This window comes from Ictidomys tridecemlineatus, chromosome 6 (assembly GCF_052094955.1).
Source record: "Ictidomys tridecemlineatus isolate mIctTri1 chromosome 6, mIctTri1.hap1, whole genome shotgun sequence".
Taxonomy (NCBI): Eukaryota; Metazoa; Chordata; class Mammalia; order Rodentia; family Sciuridae; genus Ictidomys; species Ictidomys tridecemlineatus.
The window spans coordinates 15292678-15312175 of NC_135482.1; the positions used below are offsets into that span (position 1 = coordinate 15292678).

Genomic DNA, 19498 nt, shown 5'->3' on the forward strand with positions numbered 1-19498 from the left:
CCCAAACTCTTTGCTATTTCAGATGCAACCAACTTCGTCTGCACTCAAGAATGCTCCTCTTTTGGGTCTCGCCCTGCTACAAAAACCCCCAAACCACTGAAGAATTTGGTCCTACCCCAAAGTTGGTATTTCTAATCATAACTATGTTTATACGAATTTTAAAATTCATGAAATAACCATCCAGCCTCTCATGTTTTACTGACCTGCCCTATCTTAACAACTTTTTTCTTTTTACTTTTACATAAATCATGAAATGGTTAAGCTTATTTTTTAAACTGCCTCATAACTGTACATATTTATGGGGTACAGTGTGACATTTCAACACCGGAATGTGGTGCACTATGATCAAATTAGGGTGGTCAGCATAGCCGTGCCATTGATCATGTCCCCGTGGCTCTCCAGGGGCTTAGCTCCTGGAACTACTTCAGCCCACCAGGTCAGGACTTCCTTCTGACCTTGGACTGTCGCTGTCTCCAGTTTATAACTCCCTCCCCATTGCTCCATCCACAGCCCTCGGCCTCCCCTCCCTTTCTCTGATTTGTGTTCTCCAGCCCAGCATTCCAGCAGCACCTGCTGGTCACCTCCCAGCCCTCCATCCTGGCGTGACCTGCTTTTCCCTCTTCTTGTTCCTACTCCACTGGGTCCCACCTAGGGAAGATCTGAACAGGCGTGGCTTCTAACCACAGCAGGGTCCTCAACATGCTGTGTCTTCTGCTATTGGGTGTGCACGACAGAGGCTCTGGAAGTCTTTACAACAACCCTTCAACCACCTAATGATTTTATTTACCAGAGTAGCAGGCGCGATGCCAGGCATCACACTAGGATACTGAGATATGGAATCTATGACCACCAGAGCTTTGAGCTCCCACTTGAGCTCTCTGCATCCCGTCTCATTCAGAACATGAAGCAGCATTACCTTCTCCATCAGAATGGGTACAGAATGAGATAACGTACCCAAATGCTGAAATTTAGTATCTGGCACACGGTCCTCAATAAGGATTAGCTACCAACATAAGAATTTGCCATTGATACTGATGAAGATGACTGCCCTGCACAATTATTATTACAATTTTATATCTACTTATACTAAAGACACAGCATCACACGGGTAGTACAGGATGGATGGAATTTTACGCACAAGCCTCCCTGCTTCCAAAATGCAAATTTTTAAAATAATGCTTCAACCTCACCCTCTTTATCTTCAGAATACAATCTAGCCTCCCACTACACCAAGGAGAAAAGAACCCATCAGAGACTCTTAGGTTTGTAACAACGAGGAAACAAGAAGGGGTAGAGAGGGCTCAGTGACACAAGAGCATGAAACATGGGAAATTCATACAGACTTCCAAGGAAAATTAAGATCAGAGATGCATAACTTCATTTTCAATAAGACAGACTGTCGACGTGTTTTATGCTCGTTCATTTCAAGATATTTTCCTCTAAAGCTATTATCTTCTATAACAATAAAATGGCTTTGTCGAGAAAGGAATCAATGAAATGTCACTTTGTAAATTTTAAATGAAAGAAGTGCTTGAATTATCTCATTTAAATCAAAAAGATGTGTTTTTTTTAATTTTCAACAATAAAAAACGTTAAATTTTAGCTAACTTATTTGACCATTTCTTATTCAAAACATATTCATAATATTCTTACAAATACTGCTGAAGGTTGAGAGATTTTTTTAAACATGAAAAGTAACCAATACAGACAAAAAGCTTTGCTTCTGCCTACCTAGTTACCGTTGCCCCCTGTTTTGGTAGCAGCAACCTGATTTTTCTTTGGGGAATCATCACATGCTTTGCACAGGATAAGGACCCAACCAGCTCAGCAGTGGGGCACGTGGCCAGGGCCTGGCCAATGAGAATCCCAGTCTCCTGGCCTTGACTGATTCAGAGGAGGCACAGTCCCTCCTGGAGGGTCAGGGTGTTGCTCCAGGACTTCAGGGGAAACTGCTTTCCACAGAAACCACCAGGCTGACAAGAGACAAGCTGGCCAGGTCAGCCACCACTTGGGGAAAGCTCCTAAGGGTGAAGCCCAAAGCAGGCAAGCAGAGATGAAAGAGTTTCTTCCTGTCCTTTGACCACCTGGATCCAGCTGTGACTAAAGCCAGACCCCTGGAGCTTTTCCACTACACATGCCAATAAATTCCTTTTTGTTTGTTTGTTTAGACCAAGCTGGGCCTCTGCCATTTCCCAAAAATATCCCAACATAACCTACTGGTGCCAAATAGCTCAGATAATTCACTGAAATAAAATAAAAGCATGGCTGATTTTTGCAGGATTGTAAAGCAGCCAAATGTCATCATGTTGCTGCTGCACCATGGTTTAAAGACACAGGGAGAGAGGCAAAGGAGTGAAGCCTCCGACACGCCATCTCTGTTTTCTCCTCTCGAGCCTATTTCAACATCAACCTCTACCAAGTGTTCTCTCCCTCCCCAACCTGCCCTCAGCTTTTCTTACTCTCTGGGTTCCTTCTCTCTAACCCACAGGTACACCCGAGTCTCCTCCACTTAAAACAATAAATAGAAAAAGAAAGACTGGACTCCAATGTGAAAAATCATCCATACACAACAATTAGGCAGAAAAAATAACGAAAGAATTTAAAGAAATGTTAATGATGACTGTCTCTGATGGTAGGATAACAGCTGATTTCAAAAAAATATTTTTCTGGGGGCTGGGTTTGTGGCCCAGTGGTGGAGTGCTCACCTAGCACGTGCGAGGCCCTGGGTTCACACTCAACACCACATAAAAAATAAATAAATAAAATAAAGTTAAAAAAAAATTGTTTTAAATATTTTTCTGTATTTCCTGGTGTTCCTTTTGTAATACATACACGTTTTGAAACTGTTATTTCCTCTTGCTACCGCCATCTTTCCCACCGCCATCTTTCCCACCGCCATCTTTCCCACCACCATCTTTCCCACCACCATCTTTCCCACCACCATCTTTCCCACCGCCATCTCTCCCACCCCTTACTGGCAACTTCATACAGTGAAACACAAGGCATCCCTCTCCCCACTTCCTCCCTCACATCCATGTGACTGAGTTGCTATTCACTCCACTCAGTTAAAACCACCGTCCCCCAGGAGACCAAGGTGGCTACCTTGCACCCAAACACTTCTCTTCCTCCTTCAGCCATTGGCCTCTCTGGGTTAACAGCCTCCATTCCCTTGGCTTAAGTTTGAACTGCAGTGTCAGCCTCAGAGGCATCTTCCCTCTCCTTCCTGGTTAATCCAATAAACCTTACCACATCCGTGCCCTCATGTGTCTTGAATGGACCACCTCTTCTCCTTTAGTAGCAGGCGAGGTGTTCACTCGCCTCCCACAGCCTCACCTCCAAGTCTCCTATGTCCACACCCCTTCCCCATGTCCCTATCCCTCCTCTGGGAGTTACTGCCCTAAACCCAGACACCGTCATTCAAAAACACCTTATAATCTCTAATGACCCCTGAAAGCATACAAAATCAAGTTCCATTACTGACTTGGCACCAGAGGCACTTCACCAGCTAGCCCCAGCCCACCAGCCTTGGCTCCCACCTCTGCCAAGCCTGTTCCAGGCTCCGGGGGAGCCAGCTGGGCAACTGTGCCCAGGAGACACTCTACTCACACACCGGGTCCCTCTGCACGCTCCTTGCTCTGCTCTGGGCTGCCGTGCCTCGCCCTCCGTCAAGACCCACACCGACTTTCACTCTGACGGTTTTCCTAATCAGCCCTTTCACACTATATTTTGGTCCCAGTAGACGGTGACCTACTAACATGCAGCAGAATCATTTGACTTGTTATTGGATACTGGCTTCATGCCTACAGAAAGCAGGCAAATGAATAGGAAAAGGGAGAGAAGAAACTGCAGACCTCCTCTCCAAAACTGATGTTTTAATATAGACTAAGGGAGTAATTATAGTATTGCTGGCTTCAAAAAATAACTACAATTCTCCCAAAAGACTTTCGTGTGGTTCGTACAATGTGGTAGTGGGCCAATTTGAGTTCCCCACTCTTGCAGCATCTATTATACTATTGGGGTCACTTCTTTGGATTTCAAATCAGCATGTTTGGATTTTTTAAAATAAAAATTTAAATTTTTCATTATAAAAATGTTAAATTGTCTTAATTTCTTAGCTCCTCATTCATTCATGGCATCACCAAATAATGCTCTGGTTAAGATTTGTAAATCTAAAGCTTCTTTTTAGAAAAATCCGAGTTTGAATATACCTTTTGTGTGCAGAAAAGTAATACTATAGTATTCTTTAAGCTTTTCCAATTATATCTATCGCATTTATTTTTTAAAGAATCATTGATTTAATAAAAACAACTTTTAGTTATAGGGCATTAAATGAAGTGTAATTACAGAAAATTTAAATCTGAAGATTTCAGGATTTTAAAGTAGTGAGGTGACATCTCACATCCTGAAGTAGTTAATCCTGTTGACAAAACCATCAGGAAATTCTTTAGGCACTTGCATTCCTCTAAAAGAAAGAGGATGCATAAAATCACTCTCTTGTTAAAGAGAAATGATGGAACCTTCAACAACTTTTTACCAAACGTTAACCATGTTCAAAGTCTGATACGAACAACCCCAGAGCACAGCACAATGGCAGGGCCTTCCACCCCTCCAAGTCCCGAGGGAAAAGACAGGAAGGTGGACAACCGCAATGCAAGCCCCACCTGAGACATCAGAGAGAGGGTCTAACATACTGCAGCGGGTGGGAAGGGAAAGATTCTATACCGAGCAAGAAGGTTCCAGAAAATTCTTCTTGCAAAGAATAAGATGTCAGCCCTGAAGAACAGGCAGCATATTTACCAACAGAACTGGAAAAAAGAACATTTGAGGCTGGTAGAGTTTGGATGAGTGTCTCCCAAAGGCTGGCATATTAAAAGACAGTCCTAGGCTGGCGCTGTTGGGAGGTGGTGGACCCATCAGGAGGCAGGGCCTACTGGGAGGTTTTAGGTCACTGGGTGAATGCCCAGTGGGATTGTGGAACCTCAATCATCCGCTCTTTCTCTCTTTTCTCTCTGCTCTGGCTCGAGATGTGAGCATTTTGCTCAACATGGGCTTCCTGCCACTGTCATCCATGCCACAAAGTGATATAATCACAGGGTGGCCCTCACCAAATGTTCTAAGCTGTTGAAACTTTCAATCCCCAAAACTATTAGCTAAATAAACTTTTTTCTCTTTATAAAGTTAATTTCCTCAGGTATTTAGTTCCAGTAACGAGAAGCTGATGGATAAATGGGGGACAGCAAGAAACAGGGAAAGTAGATTGAAACATGAGTCTCTAGAGTGGTCTCCTTAAACAGTCCTGGGTTTTCTTATTCCCGACTGCCACCTTCCACACCATGCAGTCAGCTAGCTTACAGCTAAAACAAATGGCCTTCCTACTCCCAAGGGATTCTGAGCTGAATCCAGTGGGCAACAGACATAATGGACCAGTTCTGAGCAGAGACCCTACAAATACAGAGCTTGAGGAAAATTAACGTGGCAACAGCATACAGAAATTGAAGGAGAGACCAAAACACCACAATAATAGGGATAAGGTAAATGTGCAGAATTTACTGTCACTGAATGTTTTGGTAATAGTCTCCGGCACTGCAACCAGGAGTTTGAAGCAATCTATTACTGTTTCTTTTATGCTTAAAGTCATAAAAAATATTTAATTCCCAGAAAACTTTACAATCCTATCCTCATCTTCTCCAACTTCTTTGTAATAAAAAGTCTGACTCTGTTTTAGTACTGGGCCACTGACAGCTTTCAAGCCCCACCGCTCTCCTTCTGCACCCTGTCTGTGAAAGCCAATAGGAAACCTGTCAACAGGAAGATCAGACCTTTGCCTCTGCATAAGAGCCCTCATCTGGTCCACTCCCCAACCACAATGAAAACCAAAGTCATGCACCTCTCCTTCACTCCAGCTCAATGGCGCACTCTGGGTACCTACCCTGCTCTCCCCAGAAAGCCACATTATGTGAGTATTAAATCTTTCACACTCTCTTAATCTTGTGTGGCTCCATCGGTCTTGACATGCACCAATATGGGGTAGGAGGGCTGATTCCAACCTCCACAGAGTAACCACAAACACTCTTTAACAGTAAATTCCCATGATGTTCATGTCTAGATTATAGGTGAAAGGATATAGAGCAGGGCCATAATGGAAATCCTAAAAGGTTTCTATGCCCCTAATTAATGTCCTGTGGTCTAAAGATCGGCTCAATAATGACTATGTTGAATTGTATGTTTGTCCATCATCTGTGGCTATAACAAAATACCTGAGGCCAGGCATTTATATCTATAAAGTATGAAAGTTTATTAGGTTCACAGTGCTGGAGGCCAGAAAGCTAAGAGCATGGTGCCAGCATCTTCTTGGCTTTTGGCAAGAACTTTCTTGCTGCATCATCACATGCCAGAGGGCATCACATTGAGATGGAGCAAGTGTGCTAGCTCGAGTCTCGTCCTCTTCTTAAAAGCCACTAATTCCAACCTGGGGGCCTGACTCTCACGACCTCATCTAACCCTAATTATCCCAAAGCCCCCACCCCCAGTATCACCAACATGTGAATCTGAGGATTAGTTTTCTGACACATTAGTTTCCCCCACTATTCAAACAATAGTAAATAGTCACATAGATTCACTCAAATTTCTAGTTTTCAACTTTAAAGCCATTTAACATGCCTGGCCCCAGTCTGTCCTCCCAACTCTAAGACCCTGCAGAGTCATGAGAGCTCTGTGCTTAATTCTCCTATAACTGCTTACTTTCGACTAAAAGAAGCCTCTGCACAAGTTGGGATGGAAACACAATTAACATCCTCTTTTCTTAAGATTCTGACAAAAAAGATTCAGGACAAAAAAGGCTAAAATCAGGAGTTACAAATAATAGCATTCTTCAAGTAGCACTTGTAACCAAGTGATAATCTTAATGTGTGATAGCACAGAAAGTATTTTCATGTCTTTTCAGCCATACCTACAGATATCTAAAGGTCACAATCATGAAAAACAGCAGCTTCCGAAGAAAGAGAGCTTATGATATAATATTATGTACTTACACATCTTTAGCTGCTCCCGCAGGGCCTGGAGGGGGAAAAAAGACAGGTTGGTGTTGGTACAACAGTATAACTACAAACATGTGAAGCCCAGTACCTAACTAGTAACACTCCAGAAGAGCTAAGAACATTTTCCAATCATTTCAAAAAGGAAAGGGGCAAGAGAAGTACAAAATTCAATTCTTAAGTTTAGAATTTATTCTGCCCATTTTTAACAATCCTTATACGTTACAAGGTGTGGGTTCCAAAGAGGAATGTACAGGTCACCTAACCCACTCTCCCATTTTATAAGTAAGGAAGCAGACAGACCCTGAGGGACATTTTCTTTTTGAATTTTCTTTTTGAAGCCACACCTTGGAAGCTGGTGTGCACACTGCGTTCTTGTAAGTCACGCTGTACAGTTATCACAAAGGGAAAGCAAAGTCACAAGAAGAAATGGAGGTGACAGACTCCATCGATCAGGGCATCTCAAGGACACCCGTCTCACTCCAAGGGAGTCGCGTGCTTGTCTAACTCTGCTCCAGCTTGCTGCTAAACTCTCTCCTTTCTGCTTCCCACCCACGTGCCAAAAGCAGACCACCTCCTTAGGACGCCATTCCCATCACTCACCACAGACTCTCTACTCCCCCAAAATACCTTTATCTGTAGGACACAGAACCTGATTCCAACACTTACCAGCCACGTGGCATCAAGCCTCCTTTACAACTCTCAAAACCTCAGTTCCCTCGAGTGGGTAAAAAGGTTATTCTCAAAGTTATTGTGAAGATTTTAAAAGATAATGTGTATAAACAGAAAAGTCCGACACATAAAAATAGCACACCAAATTATTGTTAGCGATCACAGTTAACTTTTCAATTTCCATATCTATGAAATGAAAACTAAAATACTTCAGCACAAGTCACAGAAAATTAGAAATAAAGATGTGCTACATAGTAAGTACACAAGAAAGCAGGAAAAGTTACTTCCAAACTTGCAAGAACTATACTTCAGTGACATGAAGGCTTGTAATACTAATAGCTGGTCATAAAGATAATCAAGACTGTCTCAAATGCATTCTTTTAAGGCTTTCACTAAACCTGAACTTGGCCATGAACACCCTTCTGTCTTTCCAGGAAGAGTAACATTTTTGTGAAACAATATCAGTAGAATGGAGGTTGGGAACTCTGTGTTTTGGTATCCGAGATCTTTTAAACCAAAATTATAAAATTAAAAAGAAAAAAAAAACTGCCAACAGCAGAGTGTTTTGATAGAAAAAAATAAAGGATTAGTGCCACCATAAACCCATAAAAATGAACATTTTATTTCAGAGTCCAAACAGGCAGAAAAAGTCTAGAAAAAAATAACACCCTGTTCTTGTTTTTATTTCTACAGAAAGGAGTGAGAATATCTGGGAGGCGAGCAGCAGAGGGGTCAGAAACTTCGTGATTCTGCAAGTGGGTGATGAGGACATGGGCCTGGAGTCCTGGGCACTGACTGCAGAGAGCCAGCACAAGCCAGGGGGAGAGGAGCAGGCACTCGGTCCCCACTGCAGCCTGGGGAGGCAGCAGGGGTGGGGTGAGGACAGCACGGATTTGGAAGGCACACACCTGAGCAGGGTCTGAGACCTGCCTATCAGTCACTAAGTCATTCTGCTTCAGTGGCTGACGGGGCATGCAGGCCAGCAAAAGCAGCCAAGAAGGAACAGCACAGCAACAAGCGAGAAGAGTGTTAATGAAAGGCAGTTGGAGCATGCTTTAATCAGCCATCAGGAGCCTCCATCCGCTTCACCTTGACCGCCAAGGACACCATAGGTCCTCTCCCTGCTGGGCTCACCATTTAGAAACCCAGCGGGCCCAAGAGAGATGCATGGTGTCTCCTCCAAAACGAAGTCAAGGGATTGTACTTTCTGTTCTAAAATGTCCCTCGCTCAAAAGGGCAGTATCTATTTAATAACAGCAGCAGTTATTAAACTGGGGCGAAGTAGGAAACACTCCATCAGTACACACAAAGGATTGTAAAGGGCACTCCATTTTCAAAAAGGGAAGAAATCTGCATCTTAGAAGCAAGGTAACATGGTGGTTAAGGACGAGCTTACAACCAGGCTAGAGAGACTATGACTCCCCAACATATAACTTCTCAGAGTTTAAAAAAAAAATTCAATAGATAGAAACCCTTGCCAAACTATCAGAGCACCTAAGTATATAAAATGTGAAGTATTAAGTCAATTTGCCCTGAAATAGCATGAACTCAAAAAATGATTAGAAACAGAAAAATTGTTACTTTTGCTGCAACATTTTAATCACATTTCACTTAATTATATAAATAATGAGATCAAGACTTCTACTAGATAATTTATGCAAAAATACTTTGACCAGAACTATTCATACAGTGACAAAATCCCATGTGGTTTAAAGTGTATTTGCAATTTATGTGATTTATCATTAATTAAGCAAATATTTACAGTGGTGCATCCACTTTCTGGACCCTGGGATGGATTGTCCATCCCTGTTAATACCACTTCATTTCCCACCAAACTAGCTCTTTACTGTTTAAACAGAGGCTTGCAGGGTTAACATCATGGATCTTAGAAGAAATAGAGATGCAGGGATGGTAACAATTTTTCTTGTAGAAAAATAAAATACCAAGACACATAAAGAATCAGAACTTTTTTTAAGTCAAAAGATTTAATTACCAGATTCTAAAACTGTATAAAGATAATCATAATTTTAAGTGTCTTCTTTTAAAACAAATTAAGAGGGAGAAAGTTTGCTTTCAGAAAAGTATAACACGCAGCTCCAGGACCAAAACCTAATTGCAGGGCTGGGGGCATAACTCAGAGTAGAGCGCTTGCCTAGCATGCTCAGGGCCCTGGGTTTGAGCCCTAGCACCCCCAAAAGAAAAGACCTGTAAATACATTGGATGTCTAAGGAATAACATTTCCTTCTGAAATTACCTATTTCTTTAAAACTTAAACATCATTGGCTGCTCACAATATCACTTCATTTCATTATGATCATGTTTATTACCCTTTATACACTTTAAAAGACTTTATTATTTTATCCATGAGCCTCAAAGTCAAAAAAGTCTCAGTTACTTCAAAATACGTAGCAAACTCAATTTGCTCCAGCATTCAAAAACCTTCATCTGATATTGGAACGCCACAGAAGAGCTCCCCAAACCCTGGGAGTTTCCACCTGATAAAGATTGACAAGGGTGAGTCTTGCCAAGCCCCTAGATAGCCTCAGGATGGCAGCTGGACCCCAGAAAGACCAAGGCTTGATGAGAAGGTGGAACTTTGAGCCCCACTCCCAATCCGTAGGGAGGAGACGGGGCTGGAGAGAAGCTAATCCCGATGGCCGATGACTTCATCGATCGTGGCTGTGTAAGGAAGCCTCCAGAAAAACCTCCAAAAAAGGCCCCGCTTCAGGGAGCTGCCCCGTTGGTGAGCACCTCCACGGGCCAGGAGGGAACAAAGCACCTGTGCTCAGACACTTCCAGGCCTCGCCCCGTGACCTGTTTATTTGTGTCCTTTGTGACAGAATGTGTGAAACACCTTCCTGAGTTCTGTAGTCCACTCTGGCAAAGTACCAAACCTGAAGAGGGGGGCGTGGAACTCCCAAACTAGCAGCCACGCTGACAAAGTGTGGGTAACAGGAGGCCCCATACTTATGCAGTCTAGTGGACAGTGCTTTGGCCCTGGAGTCCGCCACGAACCCTGGGCAGTCAGCATCAGAACCTAACTGCACTACAGGACACTGGGGGGGGGGGGGCATCAGCTGGTGTCAGGAAAAAAGAAACTCTCATTTCTTCATGCTTCACATAAAAATGTAGGACCCTCCCAGGAACTGACCAGCCGTGAAGTACACTGAGATTTAACCATGCTGTACTTCTGTCAGCAAGTATTCTTTACACTCCAGGTCCAGAGTTTCTAACAATATTTTCCTCTATGCTAATTTTGTGCATTCCTGAACAACTGCAGAAAAGAACTTTCTGTATTAGTTTCCTGGGTTGCTATAACAAACCACCACAAACGGGGTGGCTTAAAACAGCAGGAATATAAGCCCTCACATGTCCCAAGGCCAGGAGCAATAAATCCAGGAGTCAGCCAGAATGGACCTCCTCGGCCACAGTCCCCGGGAGAAACCTCGCCTGCCTCTCCCTGCTTCTGGGGCACTGCTGGGCACTCCTTGGCCAGTGGCTGCATGGTCTCTGCTCTCTCTCCATCTTTACAGCACCTCCTCCTCTCTGTGTCTGTCTTCTCTTCCGTCTCTTAGGAGGACACTTGATTTAGGGCCCACCCAGATCACACAGTATCACCTTTTCACCTCAAAATACTCCACTTAATTACACTGGCAAAGACCCTCTATCCAAATAAGGTCACATTCACACACTACTGGGGTGAGGGCATGGACGTATCTTTACAGGGACCACTGTTCTATAGAATACTACTTCTTACCCTGTCATCCCCCTCCTTGAGAAAAAGAAATTCTACAGTAAAAAGAAACGTGGCAAAATTAACATGGGAGGGGGACCAATGTAACATGACATATCATACATCCAAAACACAAAATGTATTCCCAGCCAATGATTTAAGCAAGCCAGCTGCAGGGTTGGGTAATTTTAAGTAGAGCTACACATCATCTTGGTTCCAATGGGCAGATGTTCCTTTGAGACTCACCAGTCTGCCTTGTAAATTAGGAAGAGTGAGTCACACTGCCCAGAACGTCTTCAGTATCATCCACATTCGCACACTCACTAATGGGAGAAGTTCCTCACACAAGCCAAATTCTAAGAAAAATACTTTCTTTTTTTGGTGGTGCCTCACTCATGCTGGGCAAGCACTCTACCACTGACTACAACTCTAGTCCCCTACTTCTTTTAAAAGAACACGTGATTTTACATTTGAAAAAACAGACTACTACAGCAAACCTTTTTTGAAATATACTAGAAATATTCACTGGAAAATAAATTGCTAAATTATATGTTGTGATATTTCATTTTTTAAACTCAGTGGTGATGACTCACACATACACATATACACAGGCAGACATGCACCAAAAATAATGTACATCAGGAATTTAAAAAAAAAACAAATACTCAAGATTTACAAATCACTCTTCTTAGAGCATAAAAAATAAGAAATGGCTATGGTTCTTATGGGAAATAATAAAAACATGTAGGAATGTTCTACTCATTTTTTAAAAGAAAAAGTCTCACTAACAACTGTATAAACACAACTACAGAAAAATAAACACAATTCTCTTTAATTCTGACAGTTTTCAATGGGCGCCTTTGACCCATAATAGTTCTAAAACTATGTCATAGTCTCAGTTTGGCCAAAAGAAATGGAACAACACAGCTCATTAGTATACCCCGAGTGGTGTTTATTTTTGAGACTACAGATTCATAAGTCATTTCTTCAAATAATGGAAAAAACATTTCAGGTCAGTGTGTCCTAGAAATCAAAAACGCTGCCAATGACTATGAAAGCTCTTGCAGAAAATCTCTTTGCTTACAGGTTGTCTTTGCTGAGCAGTTCTATTTTAGGTCATAAAAATTAAACACAAAGGCAGCCGGATAATGAGTGCCCCCATAAGGTAACCGGACCCTTGGCTGCTATAATGTGACTGATGCCATGTCTATACTGAACTGCAAGTAAGTGGCTCACGACAGATGGAGAAACTCTAGGACACCTTTTGAACCATTCACACGGCTGCAACGTCCAGTCTGGGGAGCTGTAGCATGTGGGTAACACACAGAACCTCCAGAATGTGTCACGAGGTGATAATGCAGAGCAGAGGCGTCCCCCCACCATGCATTTGTCATCACTTTCAACGTGGTACTTCCAAGAACATGTTGGTCACCTGCCCCTCCCTACCTTGCCCCTAGTGAGCAGCGACCTGCTCCTGGTCACCCAGGCTGTGATGGTTGAGCTCATTTTTACATCTCCCTCCTCCTCCAACACACACCCGCAGGCTGTCTGCCTGTGTCTCTGACTTCAAGGCCTCCCACCCGAGCAGGGCCCAGGGCCGGGGTCCAGGCCCTCAGCGGTCTGAGGAATCCAAACGCAGCTTTTGGTTCCACCTCTTCTGTAGGCACACACCTTCGGCAGCTCACTCTCCTTCCACACCAGTCACAAATGTCTTTCCCTATACATTACAGCCTACAGGGACACAGGCTTCCCTACAATAACAGCACAGGAGTAGCTGCACTGTGGGAGGCACTGTTCCAAGCAGCTGATATAGACTATCTCATTTAATCTTAGTAGGTTCTATTCTTGCACCCCATTTTACAATTGAGGAAATTATGGAACAGACAATTTAAGCAGTTACCCAAGGTCACATAGCAGATGAACAGCAAAAGCAGATCTCAAATTTAGACCTCCTGGCTCCAAAGCCCACTCTCAATTCTGAAATACACTGCCTCTCCAGCCTCCTTGCTCCTATCCTGAACATCCTTGCTTCCTTCCCATTCCCAGCCACCACCATGACCAAAGCCAGCCAAGCCAGACTTCTCAGCACCAGAAAATGCACCAGTCCCACTGGGACTTCACAGAGCCCTAAAAACGCCTTCCAGCTAAGGACGCAGCATGCAGGAGGCCTGGTTTGATTTCCAGCAAACACACACACACACACACACACACACACACACACACACACACACACACACACACACACACCAAGCCCTTCCTGATTCTCCTTGTCTAAATCCTACCTATTCTTCAAAGTCAAATCAAGACCACTTCTCCCAAGCGGGTTTCCCTGCTGCTTAAGGTTTTATTTCATCCTCTCAATTCCTACATCAATGACAGTTACCTCTTAAGACGGAACCTCATTTTCTCTCGTTTCTCAGATATACTCATTCATTCAACAAATATTTTTTTGAAAGCCAAGGAAAAATAAATTCCACTAAAAGCATGGCAATGAGTCTAGAGGCTGGGGGACCACTGTGAATAACATGTGTGGGCTCACCTGTGTGGGCCTGCGTGGGGGAGGGGACACATGAGATATGAAACAAAATGTCAGCTCCCCGCAAAAGGTAATTCAGAGAAAAGATAAGAGGGAGCTCAGCAGGGCAAAAAGGAGGTGAGGGGAAGAGGGAGTAATACAAGATACAAATGATTTCTTTGATGATATCAACAAAATTTTATATTATTTCCCCCACAAGGCATAGACCAATGCTAGGTACAGGTGCTTCGTTCCAATACTACCAAACCATCTACAGATGTCAATTAAGGCTGAACCAATGTAGCTACAGAGAATATAATTATCTAGTAATTGAAGACCAGGAAATAACTAATCTAAATAACTGGACCCAAAAGGAATCTATTAACTCCCTGGGTACACTGATAAAGTAAGATAAATAATTGTTAAGCTCCTGTTCCTCTTCTTCCTCCTCCCCCTCTAATGCTCTATTGTTATATAAATAGTAGAAGAACCATTATAGAAACAATAAACTGCCCACAAAATTACAGTCAGATAGTTGCCAATTACATATCTCTGGCAAAACCTACAACTAACCAATTCAACAAAATATTGCCAACTAAAATCACTCTCCTGCAGGCAAATAATTATTCTGCATTATAAAAGGGTACTGGAGATAGTTGAATCATTTGAATTTTTAAGGGGCCTCCTGGTCTACATGAAAAAGGATTTGGGTGGATATGTGAACACGACTGAGTGACCTGTTGTATTTCATGAGGTCAAAACGCAGAGCTGCTCACTTTTCTGCCTTGTTAATGGGTAGCTCAAGGGAAAACAAGAAGATAGAGAGCATCTGATGGGACTGGGGAGGGGAGACACAAAAGCTGTATGCCTTATAGTAAATGTGACACATGAAAAAGACTATTTAATCTCCACAGATCAAAGTCTAAGATCTAGACCAGACGATGCAGGAAAAATGTTCTCAGTCCTCACAAAAGGAAAAGATAAGAAGCCACCCTACTTTAGAGTTCTAGGCTGGGAAAAATCAAATCCCTGCCTTTGAGAGAATGGTCATATTAAAATGGAGAGCTCTTGAGCACTCAAAAGGGTTCTTCCACTCCCTCATGGGCTAATAACTCACCTCCTCCTCCAGAAAGCCTTCTCTGATTATTGGTCATTCAACACCTTCTGGGCACCTGGAGGTTCAAGGTGTATCCTACTCTACATTGCTTTGCAATTGTTCCTATGTGCTTAATCTCTCTACCTAGACTGTCAGCTTGTCAATAGCAAATAAATTTGATTGCATGGTACAATTGTTAGGCAGGAGCTCAGGAACACCAAGATGGTGAAGGGAAGGTATAAGAAGAATGTCGCTGGAGGACAAAACAAAGAGACAAGTTAGGTCCCTGTTTCCGATAAGTCCCATTACCATGACAACTCCCACCACTGAGGACTTATCACCATGACAACTCCTGCCACAGGTTCAGAATTTTAAAATGACCAGTGAGGGTAAAGTGGGCAGTATTCAAATTAGGTTTTCTAAAGTAACCAATGGGGGGTATTTGGACAATATTCTAATTAGGTTTCATAAGGTAACCAATGGGGCAAGTGGGGTAAGGTCTTCAATCAGGTCTATATAGGGAAGAGGGCCTCACAACTCAGCAAGTAAGACACTAATTTCCAGACACTGGGGCACTGAGCCTCTCTCTTGCTCAGCCCACTCTGCTCTACTTACCAGAATGCTACTTTCACCTTCACCTTCAATAAATCTGTACTTCGCCTTCAGTTGTGTATGTCTTGCTCAATTCTTTATTCAGGACACCAAGGACCTGGACTCCGACTGGACATCCTGATGATAACACAGTCATCCATTGCTGGCTACCCCAACCCCTGCCCTAAAAGTTCCCAGCAGGGAGCTCTGCCCACAGGACTAGACCACGCAGAAGTTTGCGTTAGCAATCTCCCAGAGGGGTCAGTCTACCCTGAAGACCCATTTCACTTTCTTTATGTCACTGGATCATTTTAACACACATCACTTTCTCCATTGATGTGGGCAATGAAATCAAGTTTACTCAAGCACATTACTGAACATCAATCTATCATATTAACCAAGTTCATTAGCCAAAAGCAAAGTAAGGCAACCGTCCAGATAGCTCAGAGAAAGGAGAAACAAATATCTGGGTTTATCTGAATTGCTTAGAGGATAAAACAGGGCTTATAATGGCGACTTCTGGTTTGGGGATCACTACATAAAAGTGTTAATGCACAAATGTAGATTTGCCATTTTCTTATAGAAAAATATTCAAGGAAAGTCACTTCATCTTCAACATGATTTTTTTTTTTTACTACAAAATGGCAGTTACCTTTTATAGAGTGCTATTCCACATTATCTGATTCCAAGTTTCACATGAGCCCCAAGAAGCAGGGCACACAGAATTATTCCCATTGCATACATGAAGGAACTGAAGCTCAGAAAAGCAAATTGAAATGCCCACAGGAAACAACCAGCATGGTGCCAATGCCAAGAGGAAGCCTCCATCTGCAAGCTTTGAGCTCAGCACCCTTTCCACCACCTTTCTTTGCACTTTTTTCCTCCGTACAGCTACCGAACTTTAGGACTCCTGGAAGATTTCTGAAGCTGTGCTCTGTAAGTACCTAGAGGACAGGGACAACATCGATTTACCACATTTCACAGCACTTGGGTTCAGGGCAACTTTGCAGATTGGTCAGTAAACTGTGCGGTGTTGGTGTCAGAGCTCACGGTGTGGACAGAGTTAAGACTCTGCATTGTGGTGGACTCTTCTGACCCTTCTCTCTCTTATCTCGATGTATTTCCTTTCTGAAACTTAATTCCTACAATCAGCAGACAGAAAATAACAATGACCAAATCCCAAAGCCAGCCAAATGGACACACAGCAGGGAAATGCTTGGGAACGACTTCTCAAAGGCAGGAGCACATCCTCTAAAGAGGTAAGACAGCAACCCCCTGCTCACAATGCTTTCCTTCATGGTCTACCGTCTGCCCTCACTATCTCGCTCTTCTCTGAACATAAGGTGATTTTGAGCAAAGAGCAGGCTTAGAGGAGAGAACAACATGGTCTTATATGCTTTGTCCTTCATAAACCAAAACAAGGCACCGCATAAAAATGTGCCCTTGGAGTGGTTTTTGTCAATGTAAGTATAACTCCCTTTACCTAATAAGGTTCACTCTTATTACAAAAAAAGAAAAAGTCAATAAAACATTTGACTGAGAAATATTAAAATAGGGCTGGGGATGTGGCTCAAGCAGTAGCGCGTTTGCCTGGCATGCGTGCGGCCCGGGTTCGATCCTCAGCACCACATACAAACAAAGATGTTGTGTCCGCCGAGAACTAAAAAATAAATATTAAAATTCTCTCTCTCTCTCTCTCTCTCTCTCTCTCTCTCTCTCTCTCTCTCTCCCCCTCACTCTCTCTCTAAAAAAAAAAGAAATATTAAAATAAAATATTCAAATATCCTTAATGTTAACACTTCAGAGCTACCTTACCATAATTCTGATTTTCATTTAGCAATGGAATTCCCCCATCTAACTCCAAACCTGACAAATAATTCATTAATAAAAATTAAAAGTGAATAAACTAAGCAACTTTTTAATGAAATCTGTCTCAAATCCTTCCTACACTTTATTTTTAGCATGGATAATTGTTCTCAACCTTTTTTACAGTAGGGTATACTTGAAGTGGATAGCATGGGGCCACAGGGCCTGGTAGGTTGAGAGACACAGTTCTCTGTGTGGGTGTGGCCTTGACACTGTTCCAGGTTTCCATATAGAGCTTTGAATCCTGTCCTTGCCACCGTTAGCATAAGGCACTAACTAAATTAACCAGCTTCTCACTGTTACATGATTCTAAAAGATTTGCTCCCCGGTAGATCTCTGTATATCACAAGGATAGATTTTAATTTAAGATGGTAAAGATTACGTGTAACCGATAAACCTTTCAATGAAACACTACCTAGGCTCATTCAATCTCTAGGACTAGAATCCCACATATTTGAGCTCCTTCTCTTAAAAATGAATATTCCACGTATATGATCATCTAAAGCCAAAAAGGAAAAATAAACTTGGCCAATTAACTAAGCAGATTTCCACTCTTGCTCCTATCATGTGAATGCCCAAATAAACTTTAAAATAAACAAGGCTTCAGGTGTAGGTTAAGGGAAGTGACAAGTCCAAGGTTACAAAGTCATTGACAGGGCATCCATGACCGCCTAAGAAATACTGCAGTAACAGACTGCTGTTTGCATTTGCTGGTTAGGGCAGGATGTAGCGACTGACTGATCTCAAGTGGAGGAGCTAGGAGAGGAGTTCTCATCCAAAACGACACTAAAAGAGGTAGCAGATACTACTCAAGACCGAGCCAAACTATCTTAAATCGGGTGACACCGATTGGGTTAAAGGCTAGAGTTGAGTTTTAGAATCATCACTTGACCCCAAAGCCTGGTCAGGATCTAGACCTGCCTGCCAATCACCAAAATGAAGTGGTGTAAAACGAAGTTTCCGTACGTGCTTAAAGGGAAAACGCCATCAAGAGAACTGCTGATACTGAAGCTCTGCCACACACATCGTGCTACTGCAGCTTCCCAGAGAAATCCTAACAGCAACCCAGTGGGGCATCAGCTGCACCGAAGCGGGATGCATTTCTGGAGCCCGGTCCTCAGCTCTCCTCCACCCCACCCGCATTGCATCCCAACCCATCGTCCACCCGAAAGTCCTGACTCGCTCTGCGGCGGCACTTTTCCAGGTGCCCGGTCCCGGATCCGAGGGGCTGGGGGGCGAGGCCCGAAGGAGCGAGAGTTGGAGGTGAAGGGAGCGGACCGCGGGTCACGTCAGGGAACCCTGGCCCCGAAGGGTGTGAGCCCTGACCCCCTGCAAGGGACCCCCGCCACCGTCCTCCCGCGCGCCCTCCGCGGCTCGCCCGCAGGCTCGCGGTCCAGGCGTGTCCGCCCCCGCGCCGGGCTTTGGTGTTTCCAGAAACCGGCGATCTGCCCGGGTCCCGAAAATGGGGACGGGTCGGGGGGCCGCGCACCCCCACCCCGGGTCTCCGCTCCGCTCCTTCCCGCCGCCTCGACCCGGCCTCGCCCTCAGGACCCCGCCGCGCCCAGCCGCCGCGCTCACCTCGGCCCGCGCCCGAGCTGGTAGCGGTGGAGTTCCCGCAGCCCATCGCGCCGCTGGCCCGGGAAGCCGCGCTCAGGAGCTCGCGGCCGCGGGTCCTGGGGGCGGAGACCAGACGGAGGGCGGCGCGCCCCGAGCTGGAAGCTGGCAAGCGGGCGGGAGCGGGGGACGCGTGGGGGACGCGCGGGGGACGCCCCTCCAGCCTCCGGGGGGCGCGGGAGGGCGGGTCGGAAATCGCCGGGCACTCCCGCTCCGCCCCGCCCCGCCCCGCCCCGCCGGGGGACCCCGCCGGACCCACCCGTCACCCCGGCAACCGCGGCTCCGGCCAATCCGCAGCCTCCTGCGCGCTCCTCGGCCGCTCATTGGTGGTTGTTAAGGGGGGGCGGGAGTTTAAAGTGGGTTCGGGGGCAGAGGGC

General features: G+C 44.3%; 1 protein-coding gene across 1 annotated transcript in view; it reads right to left on the reverse strand.

The window, feature by feature from the left end:
* Positions 1-19268, reverse strand: part of C6H12orf75 (chromosome 6 C12orf75 homolog) — a 42484-nt gene extending 23216 nt beyond the window's left edge. Inside the window, exons 1-2 of the mRNA XM_078052901.1 lie at positions 19086-19268; positions 7032-7056 (exon numbers count right to left, since the gene is read on the reverse strand). Of these exons, the coding sequence (XP_077909027.1) occupies positions 7032-7056; positions 19086-19131 (71 nt within the window). The 5' untranslated portion in view covers positions 19132-19268. The remainder of the gene's footprint in view (positions 1-7031; positions 7057-19085) is intronic.
* Positions 19269-19498: the final 230 nt, after the last annotated feature.